Here is a 23,549-nt window from a genome sequence, read left to right as displayed (position 1 = left end):
AACTTCAACCTCGTATCGTTCGACGGTTGACGATCAGCGCTGCATCGGCAACTTCGCGACGTACGGAGGACAGTCAATTTGGCGGGAAGGCGTTTTTCCATTGTTTCAGAGGGGAGGAATGCCGGAATGTCAAGTTAGACAACCTACGAAATCTATGGAGATGATCCGCTAAGGCGATAAGCGCTCTTTTACGCTGCTATCGCGTTTTGTAATCACAATATTTATTCCCGCGTACTATCGTAGTAATAGCAGTCTGCTATGTCCTCGTGACGGTGTTATTCGCATAATTTCGGAGATTTGTATACAGACGACCGGTCGTGTCGACAAAAACTTTTAAATTCCGCGAGACATGGCTTCTTGCACGTGTAGACCGTCTTCGCCGCGGAATGGGGTTATGAACGACCATTATCAAACGTCCTCGAAGCGTGCTCATTACTATGAAAACACCGTCGATCATCCCCTGAATCACTTGCGCGTGAAAAGGGAATCTCGAAAGGATCTCAGATCCCAACATCCCGTGCTGCTTGACCTAACTAGCGAATCGATCTACAAACGTACTTTCGACACCAAGTATTGGGACGACCGAAAAACCCAAGATTGGATGAACAGATTTTCTTTCGGCAATCCGGATCTTCGATCACTTCACGAAAAATGCATGAAAGATCCAGTAATGCCGATGAAAGTTTGCAAAAGTAGCACAGGTCCGCATTTTCTCCTTCTAGGGTAGCCTGCGTAGCGGTGTAATAAACTATCCCACGGGTCTGCGTATTGTCGGAAGTTTTTGAAAACGAAAGTTTGAGAGCAGCCGTCCGATCGAAGGATATTCAAAAAATGTCTTGCTTATAGACGTTCTTTCTTTTTATCCTTTCGTTTTCAAGAGAATTTTACTTAAAACGCGCACCTAAGTCCTGAACTATTATGTGCATCATAGGATTTTTTGACACTTAAAAGCTGACTTATCGCGGGCCTCTTTCACAGCTGACCACTACTCGACGCCCGAGAAAATTCGAGCTGATCCTTTACCAGTGCCTTTCAGAAGTCCCGTCGAGGAATCGACGTGTCAAGTCCGCGCTTCGGGACGAGACGAGTTCCCGTCGGTTCCTTCCAATCAGCCGGGATACTACAAGCATCTGGACATATTTGTGAGCACCTCACAGCTCGCTCACCCGCGTTTCACGCTCGACCAACAGAACGGCGTTGCGAGGAAGGACATCGTCACCTTCTACGACGCGAAGGGGACACCAAAATGCCGGGGTTTCGGACCGAAGAAGATGACGCCGATCGGATCTTACTTTCACCGCGATAAAACCGAGGCCGATAACGTCAGGCCGAAGTCTGTATGCAGGGTTCCGTACTCTGGTAAGACCAGCGAGTACGCGGCTCGGTTCGGTTCCACGCCGAGTGATATCGGAATATACCGACAAGATGAGATCCATTTCCCGTCGATTTTTCCATCCTCTTCCTTCGACATTTTAGCCGTTCCGAACATGTACTGCACGGAAAGTTGTCATCTCGGTACCGGATGGCCTCTGCGCGCATCCGTTCACCTTGGCAAGGTGAAGGGGACATTCTAACGTGTTAATATTTTCGGCTCCGATTTATCCAAAAATCTTTGTAAAGTTGTATGCTGCTGTTCTTTTGATAACGGACTGATGATATACTATTTTCTTCCTCTGCGTGTTCCACGTTCATACAGGAATTAGAGAGGTCATACGATGCAATATAAAGAATTTCAACAAAACTAATAGAATGTCTTCAATGCAGCTTATGCATCGATATATATTCAAAAAAAAAAAAAAAAACATGTTTCATCGCCGACGGTTCTACATAGTATACTGTTTAATGTACGTACGTACGTATAAATGCCTACCTACTTATATATGTATGTATCCATTGCGAACACCGTGAACGCCGCAGCACGTGCATTTTCTTCCCCGAATCACTGTCAAATTTGAAAAAAGTGACATGTCAGAGTTGTCAATCTCGACAAATCTGCCGGAAATTAGAAATATCCGTTGGAGTAAAAGCAGCAAAAATAAAGCAAATACCAAGTAAAAGTAGGCATGAGCAGTCATAAAAACTAGGGTGTACTTGTCAAGATGTCGTCAATGTGATCAGAAATATAAATTCAATGAAGCAAATTTTTCAATCCTGGATGTACGGGCCAAAGTACAAGCTATGTTACTTTCCTGAATTTTCCGGATTTTCTTTGACAGGTATTCGAAGAAATGTCATTGATGTCTTGTGTAGCTGGATCTGTTCGATTCTAATCAGGCATTGCAATCAGCACACTTCGACTGACCGCCACGACGAACCACTTGCACTACGTCCAAATGAGCCGAATGGTTGGCAATCTATTGCAGGTGATGCGATAACATGGACGGTGCTCGCATGCACGCTCAACTTGTGTCATCGCATGTGAGGAAAGATGAGAAAAAGGGAGCCGCTGACGCTGGTCCAGATAAAGGCCAAAGAATAAACGTGGACGAACCGCTCTGGAATCAGGAATCATACATCGGTCGCTGGAAACATTTTGCCTTTATAACGGATTGCCGAACGATCTTTTACAACCAAGAGAGGCTGTGTGAGGCCAAGAAGCTTTGCGAGGATTACAAGTATTCAAAGATTATGCGATGATTATTACTTCTTTTCAAAACTTCATTAATCGGTACTATTCGATGCACGCAATGTTCTTCTACCGATTCCTTACGCCGTTTCTCAAATTACGGCGATGCCGCAATTAGAACTGGAAAGGAACCGACCGGGACAACGAGGGAAGACGTAATCTGGGCTAAGAAATTAAGGGACAGTGCGTTTCACCCGGACAACGGCCGGTTGACGAACGTCATCGGGAGGATGTCGTTTCAGCTACCAGGGTGCTTGTTCCTCACGGCTGGGATGCTCGTTTACTACAAGTACGAGCGCAGAATTTATTGTAATTTCAATTATACACTCAGTTCAGGATGAGTGAAGAAGGAAAGAATTTCTCCCGTCAGAACGACCAGAGGAATCGTCGGATGGCAGGTGATGAATCAGGGCTTCAACGCGATCGTCAATCATTCGAACAGAAACGCCCGGGACGAATATCAGGCCAAAAAAAACGGGATAGCAACAGCTTTTCTTGTCGCCACAGCTGCCGGCAGTACCGCCGCGCTCACCTTCCGGAAGATGATGTCTTATAGAGGGGATCTGATGAAAGTAATATCGACGCGACGTTGAACACTGAGGCGCACTACAACTTTCTCGTATACACCAAAAGACCGATGACCAGGCGATACAATTGGCTTTCAGCGTTGGACTCCATTCGTTGCGGTCGCAGCAGCAAACATGGTCAATCTTCCGATAATGAGGCAGGATGAAATTAAGCACGGGGTCGACGTTGGCCCGAAGGACAGTGAGAAGTCGATAATGAAGTCAAAGGTGGCGGCTCTCAAGGGCATCTCGGAGTGCGTCGTCACGAGGATCGTAATGGCGGCCCCGGGGATGATGCTCGTCCCAGTAATCATGAACATCCTGAAGCCCTACTGCTTCTACCAAATGCGACCTAGGCTGGAACTTCCGTTGCAGACGGCTCTCTGTGGCCTCTTGTGAGTTTATCGTCTTGCAGTCACTGACCTTCGGTGAACGTTCAAAGCAATAATGAATAACTTGCAATCTGTTCCCATCCACAGTCTCAGTTTCATGATCCCTACTGCCTTGGCGATCTACCCTCAGAGAAAGTAAGATTAGTCAAATTGGTCCACTTTATTACCGTGCTGCAGTTTGTTGGGGTAGTTGTTCTGTCCTTTACGTAAAGAATGTGTTTCAGCTCGATGCACGTTTGGACGATGAAATTGTGCCACGGGGAGTATGACAAGTATCAAGAATTGACGGGAGGAATTCCAAACAGAGTTTATTACAATAAGGGATTATGACCACGACAACGTCGATTCGTCGTTGGACGTTTTGTTTCAAAGTTTCCCCTTTATTTCCGTAATAATAGTCGTGAAAATCAGTGAAGAGAGACATTGCTCTCTCTGATATGTAGTGAATTCATAAGATAGGAAAATGCAGTATATGGATTTTTGAACATCGATGAAACTAAAAATATGTATCTGAAACATTAATTAATAACAAGTCTGTTTAAATCAACAATGTCAAATCGTGTCGGAGTTTCCGAGAGTTAGAAATTTATTTTCGTTCACTATGCCTACGTGTAATACTGCTACTTGGTCCGTAAATGTTACCGCACAGGAATTCAAAATGTTTTCAAAGAAACTTATCTAAACTCCTGGACTAATTAGCCTGTTCAGCTGTGCTTCTCAACAGGGTGATCGCAATTTGATTTAATACGTTTCAAAGATATATGTTTGATAAAAGAAAAATCTTACCCAAAAGGCGAGATTTCTGGCTCGAGTTCAACAGGTTGCTTTTTTAATTTTTATTTCCTGTTCATGTAACACGGGAAAATTTCACTTTTCTGATTCTTCATGCTTCCCAAACTTCTATGATAAGACATAATGATCGCAGAGTTTTGGAAAGCTTGAAGAATCAGCTTTGAGGATCTATGCGTGAATTAGAGAAAACTATTAACGAAAAGTGAAGTTTTCACGTGTTAAATGAATAGGAAATAAAAATTAAAAAAGCGACTTGTTAGACTCGAGAGCTCATCTTTTGGGAGGATCGTAATTATTAACTTTTCGCTGCGTGGAAATTTGAAACTTATCACGAGCCTTTGGCTGATTACACAAAAATGAATCTCGCAATGCGATGATTAGCATTCATGACAACTTAATCTGAGATATCCAAGGCTTCATTCAATATTACCGTTGATTGGTTCGTGTATAATTTTTACTTCTACTGATTATTATCACCTTGCTTCAAAATCAATGACTCACGTTTTAATGATATCTCAACAATACTTGTACATTTTACTGATGAAATAAAATCTGGTAAAACTTTTTATCCATTGCATATTCTGTATTTTAACCTATATCATTCGTAGCAAGATAAGACATGTATAACAAAAGCGCTGATTGCGAAAATGGATTATGAATGCGAATACGCATCAGAGCCCTTACATATCAGACTGCACGACGACTGATACGTGCAAATCTTTACCTACAATAATTAAAATTCTTCAGCAAACCCTTGGGTTCGAAAGCATACTTGCACTCCGAGTCAATCATCAGATTTGGAAGTTATTTCGAAACAGGCCTCTGACATGGTTGTAGACAAATCGTCATTGTCTCGTAATCTTCTCTTTAGCCCTGATTAATGTGCGAGCTGCAATATTATTCAATATACGATCAGTTTTAGACAAGAATTTACTCATACGCAGATTTTAATAAAAATGGAAGTTGATATTGTAGGAAAGTGTGATTAAAATTTGTCTCGTTGCTGCATGCAATTTGAGAACTCATAGAATTCTCAAATAATTAAAAGAAACTCAATTTCCTTATGTATTTAATAATGTTGGAACTAATACAAACTAGCTGTTTGCGGTTGATTAAATAGCCGCGAAATTCGTCTCGTAGTTATTAACTTGTTTTTGCGTGAAAGTATGAAATTTATCTCGGGTCCTTGGCTGATTAAACTAAAATAAATTCCGTAATGCGGTGATTTGCGTTTAATTTAAAGCAAACCACCCGTTTTCGGTTTCTAACCTGAGCTGACCTTCCATTTAATGCCACCGTTCGATGCCATCCGTTTATACGTCACCGGAGTTCGAATGCCTGCAGGAACCAAACTGAATAGATAAAAGTTTTTGAATCTAGCTTGGCTCTTTATTTTCGAACGTGACAATTATTGTCCCCGCAACTAATTACCGCCCTCGTTCTCCAAGATCCGAAACAGAGTTTCACGATTCGCCACAGGGACAACTGCCTAGTTACCCTAAATGCTACAATGCTCATCTTCTTTCCCTAATACGTTGCTTGATTCCCTTCCAAATATGGAATTACGCTCGGGATTGCTCATTTCCAAGTTTTATTTCCGGCTCCATGAAAACATTACCACGATGTGACAAAGCTTTGCACAAGATAGGGTAATGTTAAATACAAAATAAAATCGATTTTAGCATTGACACTTGGCATATTATTCTGGAGATGAGATGAGATGAGTTTGTGGACCACTTGAATCCAAACTGTAGGTCGGTTCATTTTTAACTAAGAATTTGGCAAACCTGGATATTGATTGTAATAAAACTTGATGTCGCAAAAAAATGTGATGAATGATAATCTCGCACAGTTTTTTTACTCCGACTGACCAATTAAAAGCAGCTGGAGAGTATATTACAGTGCTTCAGATGCGGACAATAGTCTGGTGATTTCATTTCCTATTTTTGTATTCCATATATAATAATTCTCTGCTTAATCTCCTTCTCTTCTCGTGTAATTAATTCTCTACCGCAGATGAATAATCTCGAGCTTATCAAAACGCCTTGATTAATTAGGCACGTGCAAATTTCGTAACTTCAAGATTAATATTTAGCCGCTATTAAAGTTCGATAGTTGCGTTGCGGTTTTCCTGTTTACGGTTTATGAAAAATCACAAATTCTCGGTTGCCAAATGCTATATAAAGCTAAATTTGGTCACATTCTTAGGTAGTTTTGTTTCCCGTTATAAGCTTATACAGTTCTCCTTATTGTGAAACTCTGAAAAGTTACGGAGGTTACAGAAGCTGCGTTGTGCTATTTTCATACAGATTTCAAGTATCTGCACAAACGATTACTGCGATTCTCATCTGTCTAACTATAATATTCACTATCGCAAGCCAACACCCTTGGTTCATTGTATAACAGTGGGACAGGTTTTAATAGATTTTATACCTGCAGAATGTCCGGTGACTCTACCAATTCTCCGTTCGAGTATTGCAAGAAGACTTCGGAAACGCTGAAGCAGTAAGATTTCGAAGAACTCTCTGTGGCATGCAATGTTAAATGATACAAAGTACTTGAAAGAAATAATTGGATTTGCATGGACACTCATTAGTATTTATTTCCAGATGCAAAGTCTATGACTGTGGGGAATCGTTCGGTAACCTACTTGTTCAGCATAACGTTTCAGAAGGCGGATTCGTCGGCGCCAACGTGACCACGATTTTCAAAGTTTGTTTAACCGAGTATTTTGGATTCCTTCTACGAACTGTAACAGATTACCGATATTCATTCTGATTTTATCAGCTAGGAGAAGAAGGTTCTGGCATCAAACCAAGAGGACCAATTCAAGATTATGATCAACTCAAGAAGGAATGCTTAGCTTCGGGAAAATCGTTCGAAGATCCATTATTTCCAAGAACGAGTACCCTAAGTGTTCCGAGAGCCGGTTATGACAACGCAGACATAGTTTATCGTGGCATCGAATGGATACGAGCCAAGGCGAGGGACAAATCTGATATGCAAATAATTTCCGAGAAAATATATATATATAGTATATAACTGTTGTTCAGGCCACACTTGATACTTTCATAAAATTGTTCGTTTCACCCGTTTTCCTGAATTTCACAATCGATTTGATATCTTCCGATATGCGCTAATTTTCAGGATATCCCTAAAGACAAGCCGGCTGAATTCGTCGTTGACGGAACATCGCGGATGGACATTGCGCAAGGGAAGTTGGCCGACTGTTGGTTCCAGGCGGGTCTGTCCGCTCTGGCAATGAACCCTATCTTATGGTCCAAAGTTGTTCCAAAGGGTCAGAGCTTTCGCGAAGGGGAATACGCCGGAATATTCCATTTCAGGTATGCGACAACTTCCGGCATCCACCTAACTTCGAGGCGTGTAGAAGTTTACACGCGTTACAAAAAACGCATACCGTATCGTAAAATGAGGTGAAATTTGAGCAGGTAATCTTTTTCGATCCCATTTCACGCACGTCTTCGTACACAGATTCTGGTATTTTGGAAAATGGGTGGACGTCGTGGTTGACGACTACCTGCCAATGCTGTGGAATGGATCGCAATCAGTTTACGCACATTCGACCGAAAATAATGAATTCTGGTGCGCGTTGCTTACGAAAGCTTACGCCAAGCTCTACGGTGACTGGGGTGCCGTCAACTGGGGAGCGTGTGGTGAAGCCATGGAAGATTTCACGGGTGGAATTGTTCGCGTTTACTCCAACGATGATGAAAACTTGTTCAACAACTTGCTGGATGGGCAGGAAGAAAATGCTCTCATGGCATGTATGCGGGTAAGTGCGATTGGCGGATATCTGAGACAGCGAATTATTATTATTAATGTTTTCGAGTAGAGGAAAATATAACAAGAAAACGTATAATCACAGCCAAGACTCAACGATCATGAACCCGGCTATGAGGCAGGATTATTCGAAGGCCATGTGTACACTGTTACAAAGGTTTACACGAATAACGTCGATGGCGAAGATCGAGTCGAGTGGGTGAGACTGAGAGACCCGTACGGCAAATATGAATGGACCGGGGAGTTGAGTGAAGGGTAAGTATATTGGATTGATATTCTATCCGTAGATTAGAGAATGCAAATGCAGCAATCAGCCTTGGTGATTACTGTTTATCACGTGACGATTTGAGTGTAGCAGGTACCTGCTACTTTGGAGTATTGCTAAAAATACTGTTGGAAATGTTGTTAATCCCGCGACTAAACTTAAGGATTGATTTGATTGTCGGACAGTTCGCGTGAGTGGAAAGAAGTACCCGAAAAATTGAAGAAAGAACTAGAGATGGTGACGAAACGCGACGGTGAATTTTGGATGCCTTTTAAAAAATTCAAGAGTTTCTTTACGATCGTCGAAATTTGTTACATCATCCCAAAATCTTTGACAGACGGTTCTAGTCGCGAAGGAAAATCTGATTGGCAAGTTAAGGTGTTTGAAGGAGAATGGTTACACGGAGTGACGGATGATGAATTATGTAAGTACTAATTCGGTTAACATTTCCCCCGATCTTTTCTCAGAATCTGATTTTGGTACTCAATCATCAACACTCTTTAAGCGTTGTCCGATCGTGTACCGCAGTATCGTATTACGGTAAAACCAAGGGACAAGGAAAGCGAATGCACAGTGGTCGTAGCAGTGATGCAGAAATATCAGAGGATAAAACGTGCCGAAAATCGAAAGATTGGTTTTGAAATTTACGAGGTACGTTTTAAGTCGGTTTGATTTAAAAATATAATGTTCATATGTGAAGTATTCAGTGGCAGAGTAGCCTAACCCGCGTTGTCGATAAGGCTAATTTTAAATGGCTTAGGATAGTGAGAGCGAGCCTTATCGACAACGTCGTTTAGGCTATTCCGGCACTCTACTCTCCATATATCCACGAATCACTGTTCATGAAAGTATACGTACGAAGGGTACAATTTATAAATTATATCTACGATCTAAAAGTTCTGCACAAAAGCGTAAACGAAAAATTATTAAGTTTGTGATATTTTCCAACAGCTGAAGGATCCCAAAAATTTACCAAAATCACTGAGCGTTAGATTTTTCAAAAGGCACACTCCGGTGAATAAAAACTGGGGATTTCCACGGCGCGAGATCTGTTACTCGGTGCAACTGAAAGCCGGTACTTACTGCATCGTTCCGCAAATTTGGCATCCTCAAGGAAAAGAAGAATTTTTACTTAGAGTCTACGCTCGCAATTTTGCCGACGACAAGTGAGTAGCAATTTTTATCGTAGCAGTCAAGTCCATTTCCTCTGGCAAAGTAGTCATTCCGTGAAATTTTCCATTCAGAGAATCCGAAGGGGAAAACGGTACCGATGTGGTCGACGAGGCGGTACGTAAACTCGCTAGTGTTTCTCGAAACATTGTCGATTGCAAAAATGGTCGACGAAATAACACTGCATGAAATTATGATTATGAATAATTTGGCAGGTACCAGAGCTAGGACCCGTACCGGATGAAGACGCATAGCATGGTGGTTTCGCTCAGAAAAAAGCCAACGATAGCTTAAGTGAATTTCTGGTGAAATCACGCATTTTTATAATAATCTATCGAATGTTCGATCATGTCTGTCACTCATTGCTGTTGAAATAAAATATTTGCAAAATTTAATGACTTACTTAAATTGTCCAATGAAATTACAATGAAGGCAACGTCTGATCCACCGAATCCCGGCAACATATCTGTATTATTGTTCATCATCGGAACGGTATTCCGACGACTTTGTGATTAAACGTCATTGGGTTATTTATTCAATAGTACAAACTGCAATATGATATACAAAATTCATTTCGTATACCTCCTAACACTACCAATTTTTGATTACAGTTCATTTCTTATCCAGCTGCTTCTCGTATTAATACACAGGTATATGCACATTTACGTACGAGTACGTACTATGAAAGTTATCGTTATGTACAAACAAAAGTAATGTACGTGGCTTGAAAAATGTAAATTAGATAAATAGTGCGAAGGTGATGAAATGAGGATGGGAGGTTGGATAATGTTCACTAGTGAAAGTGGTTCAAGAAGAAACGGGGCGAGGGGGGAATGAAAGACAAGACAATCAGCGAAAAATTGCGAGACGATAAAGAATACTAAAAGCAACTTCGAGATTATTCTCCCATGTTTTTCGCGTATAGTTCACGAACAATCTTCGAGAAGAAACATGAGCTAAATTACAAAAGAGATTACGGAATCGGCGCGATTCGCGGGTAGAGACTTGATTTAAACCTAACCGCGACGGCGAGTATTCAATTGGTTATTGTTCGTTAAAATTCTTCGAAATAGTCTATCAATAAGATTTTGTTCCCTTAATAAAATTGAGCATTATTATAATATAAATATATACTATATCTATGTGTAAATTTGTGTCATTCTTCAATCTGTATGTAACGTCACACTGGTAAATTTCATTTTTCGCTCCCTCTATAATCCTGCCAACTTATTTCCGCAGCTGGGCATCCAAAAGCATCGAGGCCTCGCACATGATCTTTGCGCTAGTGCGAACGAGGAATAATAGGTGATACTCGTCGGTGACGGCCAACTGTGCCCTCGCCTTGACCAGGGCGTGAAGCACCGTCGCTCGTTCGAGGTCGAGCCATCTTTGCAACGTCATTTCGCGGTCTCTCGGCCCTCCGAGAGTCACGTCGGCAGGACCCCAGAGGGAGAACTCGAGGACGGATTTCACCTGTAGAACATGATATTCTTATATTGACTCAGGCATCCGGATGGACGGAATCAAGGTCGGCGTCGTATTTTATATCCCATTACCTGAGACAAACTGGCGGTTCTCTCCCGCTCCAACAACTCCTGAACCAATGGCAGCCTCTTGGAAAGCGTCAGCTCCCGAAGAGCCCGAAGAACGCACTTGCACAAGGAGGCCTTCCCCTGTTCCCATTCCCCATTGGTGTCCGAGCTTAGGCTGGACCATGGAAAAAGAAGATTGTGAAAGAGAAACTTGGGTATCGAGCGATTCGACCTATCCCTCTATCCTGAAACGATTGGGATCACCTTTGAAGGAGGTAGAGTCTGTAGCAAGCGTCCTTGGCTTCTCGACAGAGGACGGCGTTACTTAAGTTTATCGGTGCCTCCTCCACCCCCCGAGCTTGCAGATTCTTGAAGGCGTTCACCAGCTGCAAAAGGACGAAGGACGCCTCTCTCACGAATCCTTCGTCACCCGTGTCTTTCACGGATCCGGCGAAGGAGTCGATCGTTGTGACCTGAAGATGGGGCAGCACCGAGATCGTGGCTACAGTAGGAAAACAGAGAGCGTTGGCAAAGCTTTGTCACCGTGAGACAAGGGCGTTACTATCCGTTGGGCACGGAAAAAAGAAATCTCACCCTCGACGTTGCCGTTCCAGCCGTGATTTACTATTTTCTTGGCAACAAATTCCGGTATCGTGTCGGTGAACTCGATTATCGGTACGAGATTGAACTCCTTCCGCGATACGTGCAGCGTCAGATCAAGCGCTACGCAAATCGTAACCGAGTTGCCGTTCCACGAAGCCGAGTAAAACACCCTCCTTCCTAACGGCAGCGACGAATTCTGATCCAGGACGAAATCCGACAGCCGCAGACTCGCCGTTTTCAGACCTCTTAACGCGGGTGGGATTCCGGATGTTTGATTCAGCTGTTGCAAAGACGGTATAATGACGCCGATTTTAGAGCACAGGAAAGAAATTTTACGGGGTACTCATCTCCAGCGACGAGGTGCACACAGTTCGACTACTGACCTGCTCCAACACCTGAGCCAGAGCTTCGTGGTTCGCAACAATGACGGCTCCGTAGTTGTCCTCGAGACTTCGATGAACGATGCTCCTTCCCCGCCGCTGTCTCAGCCTTCCGACCTTGGACTCGCATTCCTTACCGTTCTTCCAGTCCTGGTCGTCCTCCGGGCCCTGGAACAAAAAACTCACGGTGTCAGAAATCAAGAAGCGTCCTACTCGTTCTACAGAAACGACGTTGTTACGCGATCTGACCTCGTCCCCGGTGCAAAAGCTGTACGGCGAATAAAGCTCGCTCTCTGTCTCGCTTCCGCAGTATGGCAGCGACGTCGATCTGGTGAATGGCTGATTGTGGTAGGCGAAGTCGGTTCCAGGATCGAGAGCACTGCTGTCCGACTTCCTCTTCCCGTTCACCTGAAAAGCCCCCTCACGACTCGCCGCTCCGTGTCGAAGATCGAGGGACGAATCGCACTCCGGAGAACTGGAGAGGCACTCGTACGCGTGGTTGTCGTTTGACAGATTCTGGCAACAAGAGGAGGAGGCGGAATTTGAGTTTCGTCGTCTGGGGAATGACGCTCACAGCTTTTCTCAGTCACGGAGCGCGGATGGCACGGGGACGATTAATTACCGATGACTCCGTCGTGGATGATCGAGGGCCGGCGAGAGGCTCGTAGTCCCCGTGGTTCGGGGGCATCGCGGCGGGACGCTTCTTCACCGGGGGCTGGCAGATCGCCTGGTCCCTCATGCTGGCCGTCCTCTGAGGCTTTGAGGGGGCGAGGGCGCTCCGTACTTCACCTGGAACATCCTCCGCTGCTGCAGGGCCGCCCGCCATGGTCAAGCGCCAGGGTTAGTACCACAAGACACAATGCAGAACACAGCCTATTTTAAGCTACCATACAGCAAACTCGACGTTCCGCATAACATTATGAAATCGCGACGTTTTCAGCTTTTTTTTGCGACAAATGCAATCGTGTTGAGCATTTTCCTCACAATTCGATTATTTCAGTCGTATTATTATCTTGCGTATATTTTGTACAACGAGAACTTGTTATTCGATCGGGTATGATGGGGGGGGGAATTAATTTTGAAAGCGTCGTCATCGCTTTTTAAAACCGTTATAAAAATGCAGTCTTACGCGTGCAAGTATCTATGAATCGTCGTGTGATAAAATGGAAGAAAAGAAAAGAAAAGAAAAGAAAAGCAAAAAAAAACCGTAATGTCGCATCCGTGCGACTGCAAACGGGGTCGATTTCTCTTCCGTGGAACGGCGTAAATAGTTCCAGCTTGAGAATACATGCCACATACATATTGTATGCAGGTAGGTACGCTACTGCACAAATAAGTTTATACTCGCGGTGATTGACGTAGGTAGGTGTATACACTCTGTGGATACGTGAGTTGTACGTGAATTTCGTCTAAATTAGCGAGGTCGTGCAAATACTGCCGTATAGAGTGGCAAGAAAACATGACAATAAAGAGATCAATCGCTCGATCGTTTTTACGAAAGACAAATAACATTCGAAATATTTTATTGGATCGCTGAAAAAGGCTCCTTTCTCATTTTCGCATGCGGCGTTAGTTGCACCCAGCATTACCAATACGATATGTTAGGTGAAAAACTGACGAGGACAGCTTTCCGCCAACCGTGACACCAGACAAAGCCTTTACATTTTGTCTCTACTTTCATTTCAGTCGGAAAAGATTGACCAATAACCGATTGCAATAGTCCGAATTCATACATGTACTGCAATGAAAAGATTCGTTCGGTGTTACGGTTGAGGTGTGATTATAAATATTAACATTACACGTAAGCGATTTCTGTTACGTATACACTCGTTATTTCTTATCTGAGTTTTTTATTTGGCAAACATTCGAAAAAGGCACACAGGTTGAGAGTAAAATGAAACAAACAATAAAATAAACAGACCGAGGAACCGGCAAATTTGGATGTAAAGGTACGACAAACAGTGATCCGACAACATGTATTATTACAGGTACAGCACAATGCAACGATAGAGACAAAATGTAAGACAAGACACAGTAAGAGATGATGCACTAATAGAAAACAAGAGATTCTCTGTTCAAGCAAAATCATTTATTTCAAAACATTTGGAAATTCTTGTAATTTTATATTATGTATATATATATATATATTTGGATATATGTATGTATGTGATTACAGGTAGAGGTATTATTTTATTTACGCTAATGAGTTATATGTATGTATCTATATAAGTATATAAAATTGCATAACCATTTAAAAGTGAAGAGAAAACGAAAAAAGAAAAAACCTTTTATACTTATACACGTTTCATTATACAGCCATTCTCAAACATGACTAACCCTTCTCGTATATTCCTATATTTATATATTTAATACTCTCGGTAAAAATATCAACTATAGTTCAATTTTCGATTATACACGTTTCGTGTATCCACAATACCGCTCTCGTCCCAGGAAATTGGAGAGAATGAGTAAACGAATGAACGCACAAATTAAATGGAAAAAAAAGTAAAATTGAAATGCTGCGAAATTGAATAATAAACAATGAAATGTATATTCACTATGCGCATCCAAGAAAATAAAATTTCTATATTACGATTGTATTTTTAATAAATGCGAGTGAATCGATATTTTGCGTATCATCGATCATGGCATCGCGTCTCCTAATACCTAAGCTAATTTTCAAGTCAGTACTATTTCGCATTATATCTAATAATGGACGTAATGTCGAACTAGTTTGATGCAAAACCGAACAACGTCTCGCCGCCCAGATTGTCACGAATTAACCGTTTTCAATTCCAATCCGGTGATATTGTTATTGAACACTTGTTCGAACTGTAATCATCGGATGCGAATGAGCGCGAATATACCAACTTCTAACCGTCGTTCGTATCCGTTACACTATACAGGTATAACAAATAGTCACGTATGCACGAGTTGAACCGTATCATGAATAACAAACGGCAGGATGATCGTGAGTCATGAGACAAGATTCCATTTACTTAAAATTACATCTTACATAATTATCTATTACAGTATAAGACCGCGAGTCGTGAGATGCATAAATGTATGGGTATGTATGGGTATGGATGAGTGTCATGCATAATGAATATGTAATTATAACTATGTGATAGATTAAGTTTATTGAAGATGAACGAAAGACGCAGCTTATAAGTATTTAATATAAAACAAATAAAAATCGCGAGTAAAATTTTCTCTTATCATGATAGGTTCAAAAACTAACAACCGAGACGTCTATTAGATCACAGCAATCATCTCATCTCCTCTGTATCACGATAAAAATGTCTATTCAAGTACCTAGGTATAATAGTTTACGATCCTTGCAAGCCTGTTATGTCAAAAAGCGTGCAGGCATCCACGTGTGAGTATGGCTATTACATCGTTATTGTCATTATTATCATTATCATCATTATCATCATTATTATTATTAATATTATTAATATTATTGTTATTATTATTATCGTCGTCACTCGTGTTCGTTATCATTAATAATATTAATAATATTACCCGCCTCATTTTCAATCGTATTAGTTACACTGTATAGGCCTGAACTTACCCAGATTCGCGTAGATCGAGTCGGGGCTCGTCGTAGTATTCGGTGGGTGCCACGATTTACTCGGTGATTTGATCTCGGTTCGCGGTGGTGGCGGCCGTGCCGGCTTGTTCGCCGGGTCCAATCGGGCCCAATCGTCGAGGGACTGATTCCTGGGAGGTGGCGGCGGCTTCCCGGGTCTCGCTGCATGGACACCGATGGTGGAAAATGGAAATTTAATTTTAACCTCTCAGAAGGCAAATACCTCTACGAACCCTTCTTTTCGGATGAAGGTTATACCCATATTGGTCAACTTTATGGATCATCGACAAATGTCGGTGTTGTTGTCAGTCGCGAATCACGCGAAACCAGGACGAAGAAGGAAGTAAGCAAAGGCAGTACACGTTAACGACGACTCACCAAAGGGATGATGATGAGTGGGGCTGGTAGAGAGCGACGAGAGGTGCTGGGTCTGGTCGGTCTCGCCGCCGGATTCGTCGGTTCTGTGGTCCTTGCTGATCCTGGGAAGGCGTTCCCTACTGACAACCTCAACGGCGGCGCCGTCGAGCTCCAGAGGATGTATGATTTCGAGTCGAGGTTTGGCCGTTGGCTGAGGCGACGTTGGGGGGTCGTCGAGTCTCGGCGGGAAGCCGGGGGTTCCGTCGACCTGGTCCTTCTTCGAGCCCATCCTGAGAAACTTCTTGAGAGAGAACCGTGACCGAGCCTTCTTCTTCTCCTCGATTTTATCGGTGTTATTGGCTAAGCTGTCCTGAGACAAGGATATCATCCTGCGAGCGTCCGCGTCAATGACCGACGAGCCCGACTGTTCGCTCGGCTGCGTGTCCGCGACTTCCTCGGTGGCGTCCTTGCGGAATTTCGGACTGCACGAAGAGGCCCTCTCCCGTTTCTCCTTTTCCCTGACCACCGGCGAGTCGGACTTTAGATTAGCCGCGCCTGGATTACGCGCGAAAAGCGAACTTCCGGCTTCGTCGAACGTCGGTGCGTAAGTCGGCGGCGGTGGTTTCGGGGCCATCCGTCGTTTGTTCGACGACCTTACGGCATCACCGTCAACGTCGGCGAGCGTCGGGCGGCCCGTTTCATCCTCGGCGTCCTCCCCCCTTCCCGGGATCAACGCCGTCGGCTCTTCCTCTTCGCCTACACTTTGCTGATCCTGCGTTCCCCTGAGGGTAAAACTTCTGGCCCCCGGTCGCGAAGCTTCGCAAGAACTGTTCCTGAACGCGGACGGTGCCTTCGGCGGCAGAAAAGACGGCTTCTGGGGAACCGTGGGCTTCGACTTCTTATTCACGTCGACGCTGTGGAGGAACGACGAATTCCGCGGCTCGATCGGCGGCGGGCTCCGCGGCAAGGCTGGTGGTTCGACGACTTCCTCGTCGGCTCTGCCGTCCGGTTCTCCGGCCAGCTCCCTGCTGACCTTCGGCCCGAAGGATCCCTGGGCCTCGGCTTCGTCCGGTTTGTTCTCACCAGCCTCCTCATCCGCAGCCTGTACCTCCATCGTGTTCACGTCCTTCCCCCAGGTCTTCTTCGGCTCCGGTTCACCATCCCGATCCTCGATCCTCGCGTGGCTCTCGTTCTCCCTCGCCGCACTCGTCCTCGCGATGTACTCGTTCTTCGAGTTCAGGGTCTGCTTGTAGCTACCCTGGGTCGCGAGCTTGACCGGCTTGTCGGCGTCCTTCTGCTTCTTTATAGCGGGGGTCCTCGTGATGCCGGTCTTCCGATCGGCGCTTGGCTTGGCGACGAAGCCCGACTTCTGGAAGGCCTGATCGCTGCTCACCGTTCTCCCGGCAATCGTCGAGCCCTCGACGGCCTGGAGCGAGTCACTCTTCTGTATAACGGAAATAAGATTGCTCGACGTGATCAGAGGCATGTCGACGATCTTCTCGAGGGCGGAGCCGTTCTTCTCGAGCTGAACGGACGTCGCCTCCTTCTCGTTTCTATCCCGGACGATCTTGTCCTCGGCTATGCTGTTCACCGACTTCAGGGTGACCTCCGACTTGGCATCGGCGATCTCGCCGATATGTCTGCTCGTCGAGAAGTTGGCAGCTTTACGTTCGGCGGGCCGTTTCGCCGTCGGTACAATCGCGTCCCCGGCGCCAAAGGGCGTCACCGAGACGAGCAGGGTCTTCTTTTTGCCGTCCGAGTCCTTACGCGGTTTGCCTAGCATCAACGAGGCGAAAGACTTCTTGGCGTCTGGAGTACCGCTCGAGGATAGATTCGCGGTGACCGTGTTGAAGCTCGTGTTGGCCCTTGTCAGGTTGCAGAGTGCTCGCTCCTCCTCGCCGTCGGGAAGGTCGTCCTCCAAGCCCAGCGAAGACTCGCTCATCTCGAACTCCTCCGAGTCCGAGAAATCGTCACCGCCGTACCCGATCACCTCCGTAAACGAATCGGGAAACGCGACTTTCTTCTTCCCCCTGGAAGAAGTCTTTCCCTTGAGGATCCCCTGAAGCAGCGTCGGCGGGGTTAAGAACTTCGATTAGTTATTGGGATGAGTGAGAGTGACTGGGTGTAACGGGTAACGGGGAAAAAATTCTAAAATGTTTTTGAAACTATAAAACGATAAAGCTTTCAAACTCAAGTTGCTCCAAGTGTTTCCATTTTCTTTAAAAAAGGAAACTACTCTTAAAAATAGATTTGATTTTAGATCATCCAAGCCGAACCCCCTTTTCTTTAAACCTCTTCTTACCTGCGGCATCGCCTCGACGTTCATCGTCTTCGTCGTCACCGTTATTCCTTTGAACCTGGCGTTGTTCTCGACGGTTTCTGAATGCTCCTCACGGGGTTTGAAGCAATTCGAGCAGAGCTCCTTCTTCCAGGCATTCTGCACGAAGTGGTTACACTGCGACGACATCCTAGCTCTACCGCATCCAGTGCGATTCTTTAAACGGCATTTGCAGCCCAGTTTACGTATCCATCGTCGTATCAATGATCTGAAACAGCGTACGTAGAGAAGGTTTATGTAGACGGTGTACAGGTTGGTCTCTTAACAGCCGGGGGACGTCGTCGGACCAATGCCGCGATGGTGTGTCACCACCACTCTTATACGTTGGGTCGATAATTACACGATGACGAGGATGACAAGTGGGACTGACGACAGTTTTCTCTGAATAACTTCGATCACCGTGATTAATGAACGAAAATCGTTCCCTGCGGACATTTCTCTGCGGTCCAAATTCATTCCCCGTATCGTTACATACAAATCAGTACGCATGTAGGTATAGAGAAAGTTGACTGATACTGTATATTAAAAGGGTAAAAACGAGAGTGGGAGAGAGAATTGTTACATTCGCGTTAGCGCGCTGCCGTTTCATCAATAAAATTAATTAACGACCAAGTGTAAAACTTAACAATGTTAAATTACTGCTCATCCGGTGTAATACTAACAATCATGCAGTTGCCACAACAACATTATACGTGTTCCTCTCTTTTCAGCTCTCTGCTGTACCGCAGCTGCAGTTTATTATGCCAGGCTTTCCAATGAAAACTTGAGTAAACATGACACCTACGTACCCAATCGTACATAAAATATACCCCTGTTGTTAAACGGCATTCATAGCTGTGTGTGAATAAATAAATAAAATTACACCTGTACGGGGTTACGAAGCCTTTTCCGTTTTGTAGTCATCCATGGTGGTAGAAATATTCGATAAAAGAGTAGGTATCACTCTTAAAAAATGGTATACGTATAACACGTTGTAAAATTGATTCCCGTTTTTATTGATACGAAAGACTGCAACTTTTGAGATTTAAAACCTCCGTGAAGAAATGGGGGTTTTTTTTTCTCTAATCAATTATTTCGATAGTCGTGACCAGTACCAGATAAACGTAATTTTACAGATGAAAAAAAATTATAAAAAAAAAATAAAATCAAGTTAAAACAGCAGCTGTATTTATTTTAAGACATTTGGATGAACCTTGATTAAAAATCTTTTCCTTCCAGAGTCCAACTGCATCGGTGGTTCAGTGGTAGAATGCTCGCCTGCCACGCGGGCGGCCCGGGTTCGATTCCCGGCCGATGCAATTGTTTTTTTTTCTTTGTCTTCACATCCGATTAATCGTTCATACGGTTTTTTTCACCTCTCTTCGAGGAAATTTTATCATCGATATTATTTATTTGGAACAGATAAACAATTACAATGAAATTATTTCGATACGAATGATTTGTTTTTTTCTTGTATGTTCTCAGCCTCGGGACTCCGTAAACCGTCGAGTGGGATGTCTCCGATTTTTTTTGTTACAGGGTTATCAACCTCTCCGAGAACGAAGTTGTGACCAACCGATAAAAATTAATTCCCGCATCGTCCTCAGCCTTTTACTGACCGCGAAACGATCCTTGCCATGTGCCTGATACGCACACACATACGTGTGTTACCCACATCACATTAGGCGGGCAAGAATTCTTTTTGTACAGGATTCTAACACAAAGGATGAAAATTCCGCGAACTCGTTGCTCACCTCTCACCCGAAACAATAAAAAATGATAAAATACAAGTATGTAAAAGTAAAACCGCGAGCAAACAAATTACACATATGAAAAGCACCACGATGCGAATAAACCTCCGCACGTAAGGAATGTTTAATCCGTCCATATGCATACCTATATTTACGTATATACGCACGAGTTGACCGAGAACGTGAACGCGGAGGAATGCTCGTCGTAGACGCTTGAACGTGTATCAGAGTATGCGAGTCCGTATGTGAATACCTTCGAGCACATACCCACCACGTCCAACAATATATCCACGCGTATTGCACATTTGCATGCACGAGTATTATACGGCATAATGCAACATCCGGCTGCCGTAGGAGTGAGACAAAGAGGCGCTCGAATCTGCGCGTCCTTCGATCTCGCAGGTGTAAGGCTGTAATATCGTGTACCAAGTCCCCGTATGCCTGCGCACCTAGGTACGTATATGCATAATCGTCTAGGTGTATAGGGAATAAAAGTGTGGCTGAATAGAAAATCCCATTCGCCGTCACGTCCAAACAATTAGCCACACACCGAGTTTCTTGCCACTGCTGTTGCAGAGATTCTTGGTCTTTTTTCTTCCTTAATCCGAGGTACCATTATACATGGCACTTGGACCTGTACAGTCGTTTCAAGGCCACGGTCCCGGTCGACTAAATAACCCGCGTCGCAAAGACCTCGCAACGCCATGACCGTAGACTTAGAAAACTCTCTCCCGCTCTCTGTGAGGCGTGCAAGTTCCGTCATCGAGCTAGACAATCACGTTTGGTCCAGCCAAAGTGGGTCCGACGATCGATCAAAAATATTCGGGATATGGCTGCATTTTTGTTTACAGGGATTTTCTACCCTATGGAACTCGAATCTAAAGTCATTTTTGACCTGCATAGCCGGCGTGTATCGAGAAAACAGCAAAATTTCGACGTTTTTTGCGTTTTCATCGAAAACTGCCGCCGATAGATGAAATATGACTTGACCATCGTGTAGACGGGAAAATTCTACATCGAATTACGTCCTCGTATGTCGGAAACGGAGTCGGATTGACAAATTAAAAAACAATAAATTCTACTCATCGATGGTATCTGGGGAATTTAGGTGAAATAATTTCTTTTTTCTTAATTTGTTTATCCGACTTCGTTTCCGACATGTGACCACATGATTCGATCTAGAATTTTCCGCTCCACCCGATCGTCGAGCCAATTTTCATCTATCGATAACAGGTTCTGAAGAAAATGCAAACGACGTCAAATTTCGCTGCTTTCTCGAAGCACCGGCTATTCAGCTCAAAAATGACTTCGGATTTGAGTTCCTCAGGGTTGGAATCCCCTGTACAAAAAAAATGCATCCATTATACCAACGTAGGTGAATAAAGAACGACGCCTAATTCTTGTCGTTTCACTCGACACATACATACTAACTGTACAATATTCATCTGTGCACTCGTTGCTCGACGATAGCGATTCGTTAAATATCATTCATCAACTTCTTCGAAATTATAACTTGTTATTCAATCGGTACTCGACATACCATTAATTAAACAAATTTTCATTCTTTACAGATACGGCTATCAGCACGATCAGCACCGCCCGATGCGGACACACGTTTATCTCTCTCGTTCGTATATCGACATTGTCGCCGTGGTGGTGGGGTGTGCGAGGTGAACAAACAATATTTTTTTATTACACCTATACCGACGTGACGCGCGAACCATTATGACTATACATACGTAGTAAAGCGTTATGCAGGCACATGTGAGCCCATGGAGATTAAAAATTTCGCCTGACGCCCGATCCGCATGGAGGTACACGGTTAATTACCCGACACTTTACGGATTACAGGCATACCGACATGAGCTCTAAATCACCTTTTCTCGGTCATATTCAATTTTTCTTTTTTAATAAATGCGAAAAATATTACCAACACGTAAAATTGTAGTATCAACGGGACAGAGTTGAAGTTCCGAATTTGAAAATTTCACAAAGCGATGAATGCAGGCTCGAAAAGAAATATAATCGAAATTGAATGTGAAAGAGTCTAATTACTTCTTCTCTATATCCGGCACATGATCCAAAGTTCACACAAATTATGGGATCGTTAGCCTATCGTATATACTCGTGATCACGGTTGCCCACGATTAATTGGTTCATTACAGAAGCGGGAGATCTCAATACCTACATTTTGAACTGAAATCATATCGTGTGAACTTAAACTTCACCGTTGAAAGTCGAGATCACAGTTGCATCTGTACGTATACGTATACGTGTATATACTATAATTCTAGATACAATACAATACAACGTACATCCACCCGTAACGAACATGCAAATACGTACGAGTGTTCATTATCGTCGTTGTTGTTCTTATTATCTTGCCACGAATTGTCTGGCTTGCGTGAGATATTTGGCTTGCGGGAGAACTAACTAATTCTACTTTTCTTTCTCGACTGTTTGCTCGTACAAGTAGCAAATTCTTGTCGCGAGCTTTCAATCTTAAAAGATAAAAGTAAAAATCGAATCTTCGTACACATATCCGATTTATGACTGTAAAATCTTGATTATACGGCGAAAAGAGTAGAAAAAATTCAATTTTGTTTCTTCATTTTCTCATTATTATATCCACTTACATTATTTGTGCCTTGCAAATTTATTTTCCAAGTATTGATTATCACAATTTACAAAGACATAAAGAAAAAATGTTCCTTCTTCTTTTAGCGATTCTTGTTATTATTATTTCCATCGTACACGTCCGAAGTTTGACACTCGGTCAAGCTACTACTGACCCGGGCAGGCAGCAGCGTGACTGCGACTCGGATTATTGTATACATGCCTACGACTACTTTCGCGATAGAAATAATGATAGAGAACAAAGATATGTCAGAGGACGTCTCGGATTTAAAATCTACTGACCCAAATTCATGGAGCGTAAAACGAGCGTACGTAAGTACCGTCGTACACGAACACGAACACACACACACACACAGGGGGATTTGTATTATATACGCAGGCATATTATTGCAAATTGTACAAGGATCTTAAACGTATATATCTAAACGTTTCAAAATATTTATTATATAAATACCTATACACGTGATTATGCGACATTTAGCCTTCGCGGATGACGCAAACGCACGGAGCATTTACTTTAAACATTAACAACGACAATAAATAATAACGATTCAACGGGGATATTATGATACGTCGAGTTTTGCGATTATTACCAGAATGAAATTGCTCTTTTATTATAAACTCTTATCGCGTAGGTATAACGAGTACACACCGGTTCGAATCCCCTCGTCGTTTTGGATATTGTGTCATCTTTTACCGCCTTTATACCCCCATGATTGTGTTTGTGTGTGCGCGCAGGCGACGATGAGTGAACCTGACGTAACGCAT

At 43.5% G+C, this 23,549-nt stretch overlaps 2 protein-coding genes and 1 non-coding gene across 4 annotated transcripts in view; 2 read left to right on the top strand and 1 right to left on the bottom strand.

The window, feature by feature from the left end:
• Positions 1-6,601: 6,601 nt before the first annotated feature.
• On the top strand, positions 6,602-10,007 carry LOC124307157 (calpain-A-like). Its single transcript, XM_046768590.1, has 11 exons — positions 6,602-6,881; positions 6,986-7,088; positions 7,164-7,358; positions 7,524-7,720; positions 7,869-8,169; positions 8,263-8,432; positions 8,628-8,866; positions 8,948-9,093; positions 9,394-9,608; positions 9,687-9,729; positions 9,828-10,007. Exons 1-11 carry the CDS (start codon positions 6,817-6,819, stop codon positions 9,864-9,866), a joined length of 1,713 nt encoding a protein of 570 aa, XP_046624546.1. The 5' UTR covers positions 6,602-6,816; the 3' UTR covers positions 9,867-10,007.
• LOC124307153 (uncharacterized) overlaps positions 9,451-23,549 on the bottom strand; it is a 38,639-nt gene continuing 24,540 nt past the window's right edge. Inside the window, exons 2-11 of one of the 2 annotated variants that reach the window (XM_046768581.1) lie at positions 18,379-18,622; positions 16,098-18,135; positions 15,702-15,881; positions 12,750-12,934; positions 12,377-12,643; positions 12,131-12,295; positions 11,739-12,027; positions 11,409-11,646; positions 11,169-11,319; positions 9,451-11,085 (exon numbers count right to left, since the gene is read on the bottom strand). In XM_046768581.1, the coding sequence (XP_046624537.1) occupies positions 10,840-11,085; positions 11,169-11,319; positions 11,409-11,646; positions 11,739-12,027; positions 12,131-12,295; positions 12,377-12,643; positions 12,750-12,934; positions 15,702-15,881; positions 16,098-18,135; positions 18,379-18,543 (3,924 nt within the window). In that variant the 5' untranslated portion in view covers positions 18,544-18,622 and the 3' untranslated portion in view covers positions 9,451-10,839. The remainder of the gene's footprint in view (positions 11,086-11,168; positions 11,320-11,408; positions 11,647-11,738; positions 12,028-12,130; positions 12,296-12,376; positions 12,644-12,749; positions 12,935-15,701; positions 15,882-16,097; positions 18,136-18,378; positions 18,623-23,549) is intronic. The other variant, XM_046768582.1, reaches the window with a different exon arrangement.
• On the top strand, positions 19,642-19,712 carry Trnag-gcc (transfer RNA glycine (anticodon GCC)). Its single transcript has one exon. It is a non-coding gene; the product is annotated as a tRNA-Gly (tRNA).

This window comes from Neodiprion virginianus, chromosome 6 (genome assembly GCF_021901495.1).
Source record: "Neodiprion virginianus isolate iyNeoVirg1 chromosome 6, iyNeoVirg1.1, whole genome shotgun sequence".
In the NCBI taxonomy this organism is placed as follows: Eukaryota; Metazoa; Arthropoda; class Insecta; order Hymenoptera; family Diprionidae; genus Neodiprion; species Neodiprion virginianus.
The sequence above is the reverse complement of the archived record's forward strand: the minus strand, read 5'-3'. Positions and strand labels throughout refer to the sequence as shown.

Bases quoted from the DNA above. Each gene is read 5' to 3' on its own strand.
- LOC124307157 (XM_046768590.1), top strand. From the start codon at position 6,817: ATGTCCGGTGACTCTACCAATTCTCCGTTCGAGTATTGCAAGAAGACT. The intron at 8,867-8,947 runs GTAAGTACTAAT...ACACTCTTTAAG, and splicing joins AGTGACGGATGATGAATTAT to CGTTGTCCGATCGTGTACCG. The intron at 9,094-9,393 runs GTACGTTTTAAG...ATTTTCCAACAG, and splicing joins TTGGTTTTGAAATTTACGAG to CTGAAGGATCCCAAAAATTT.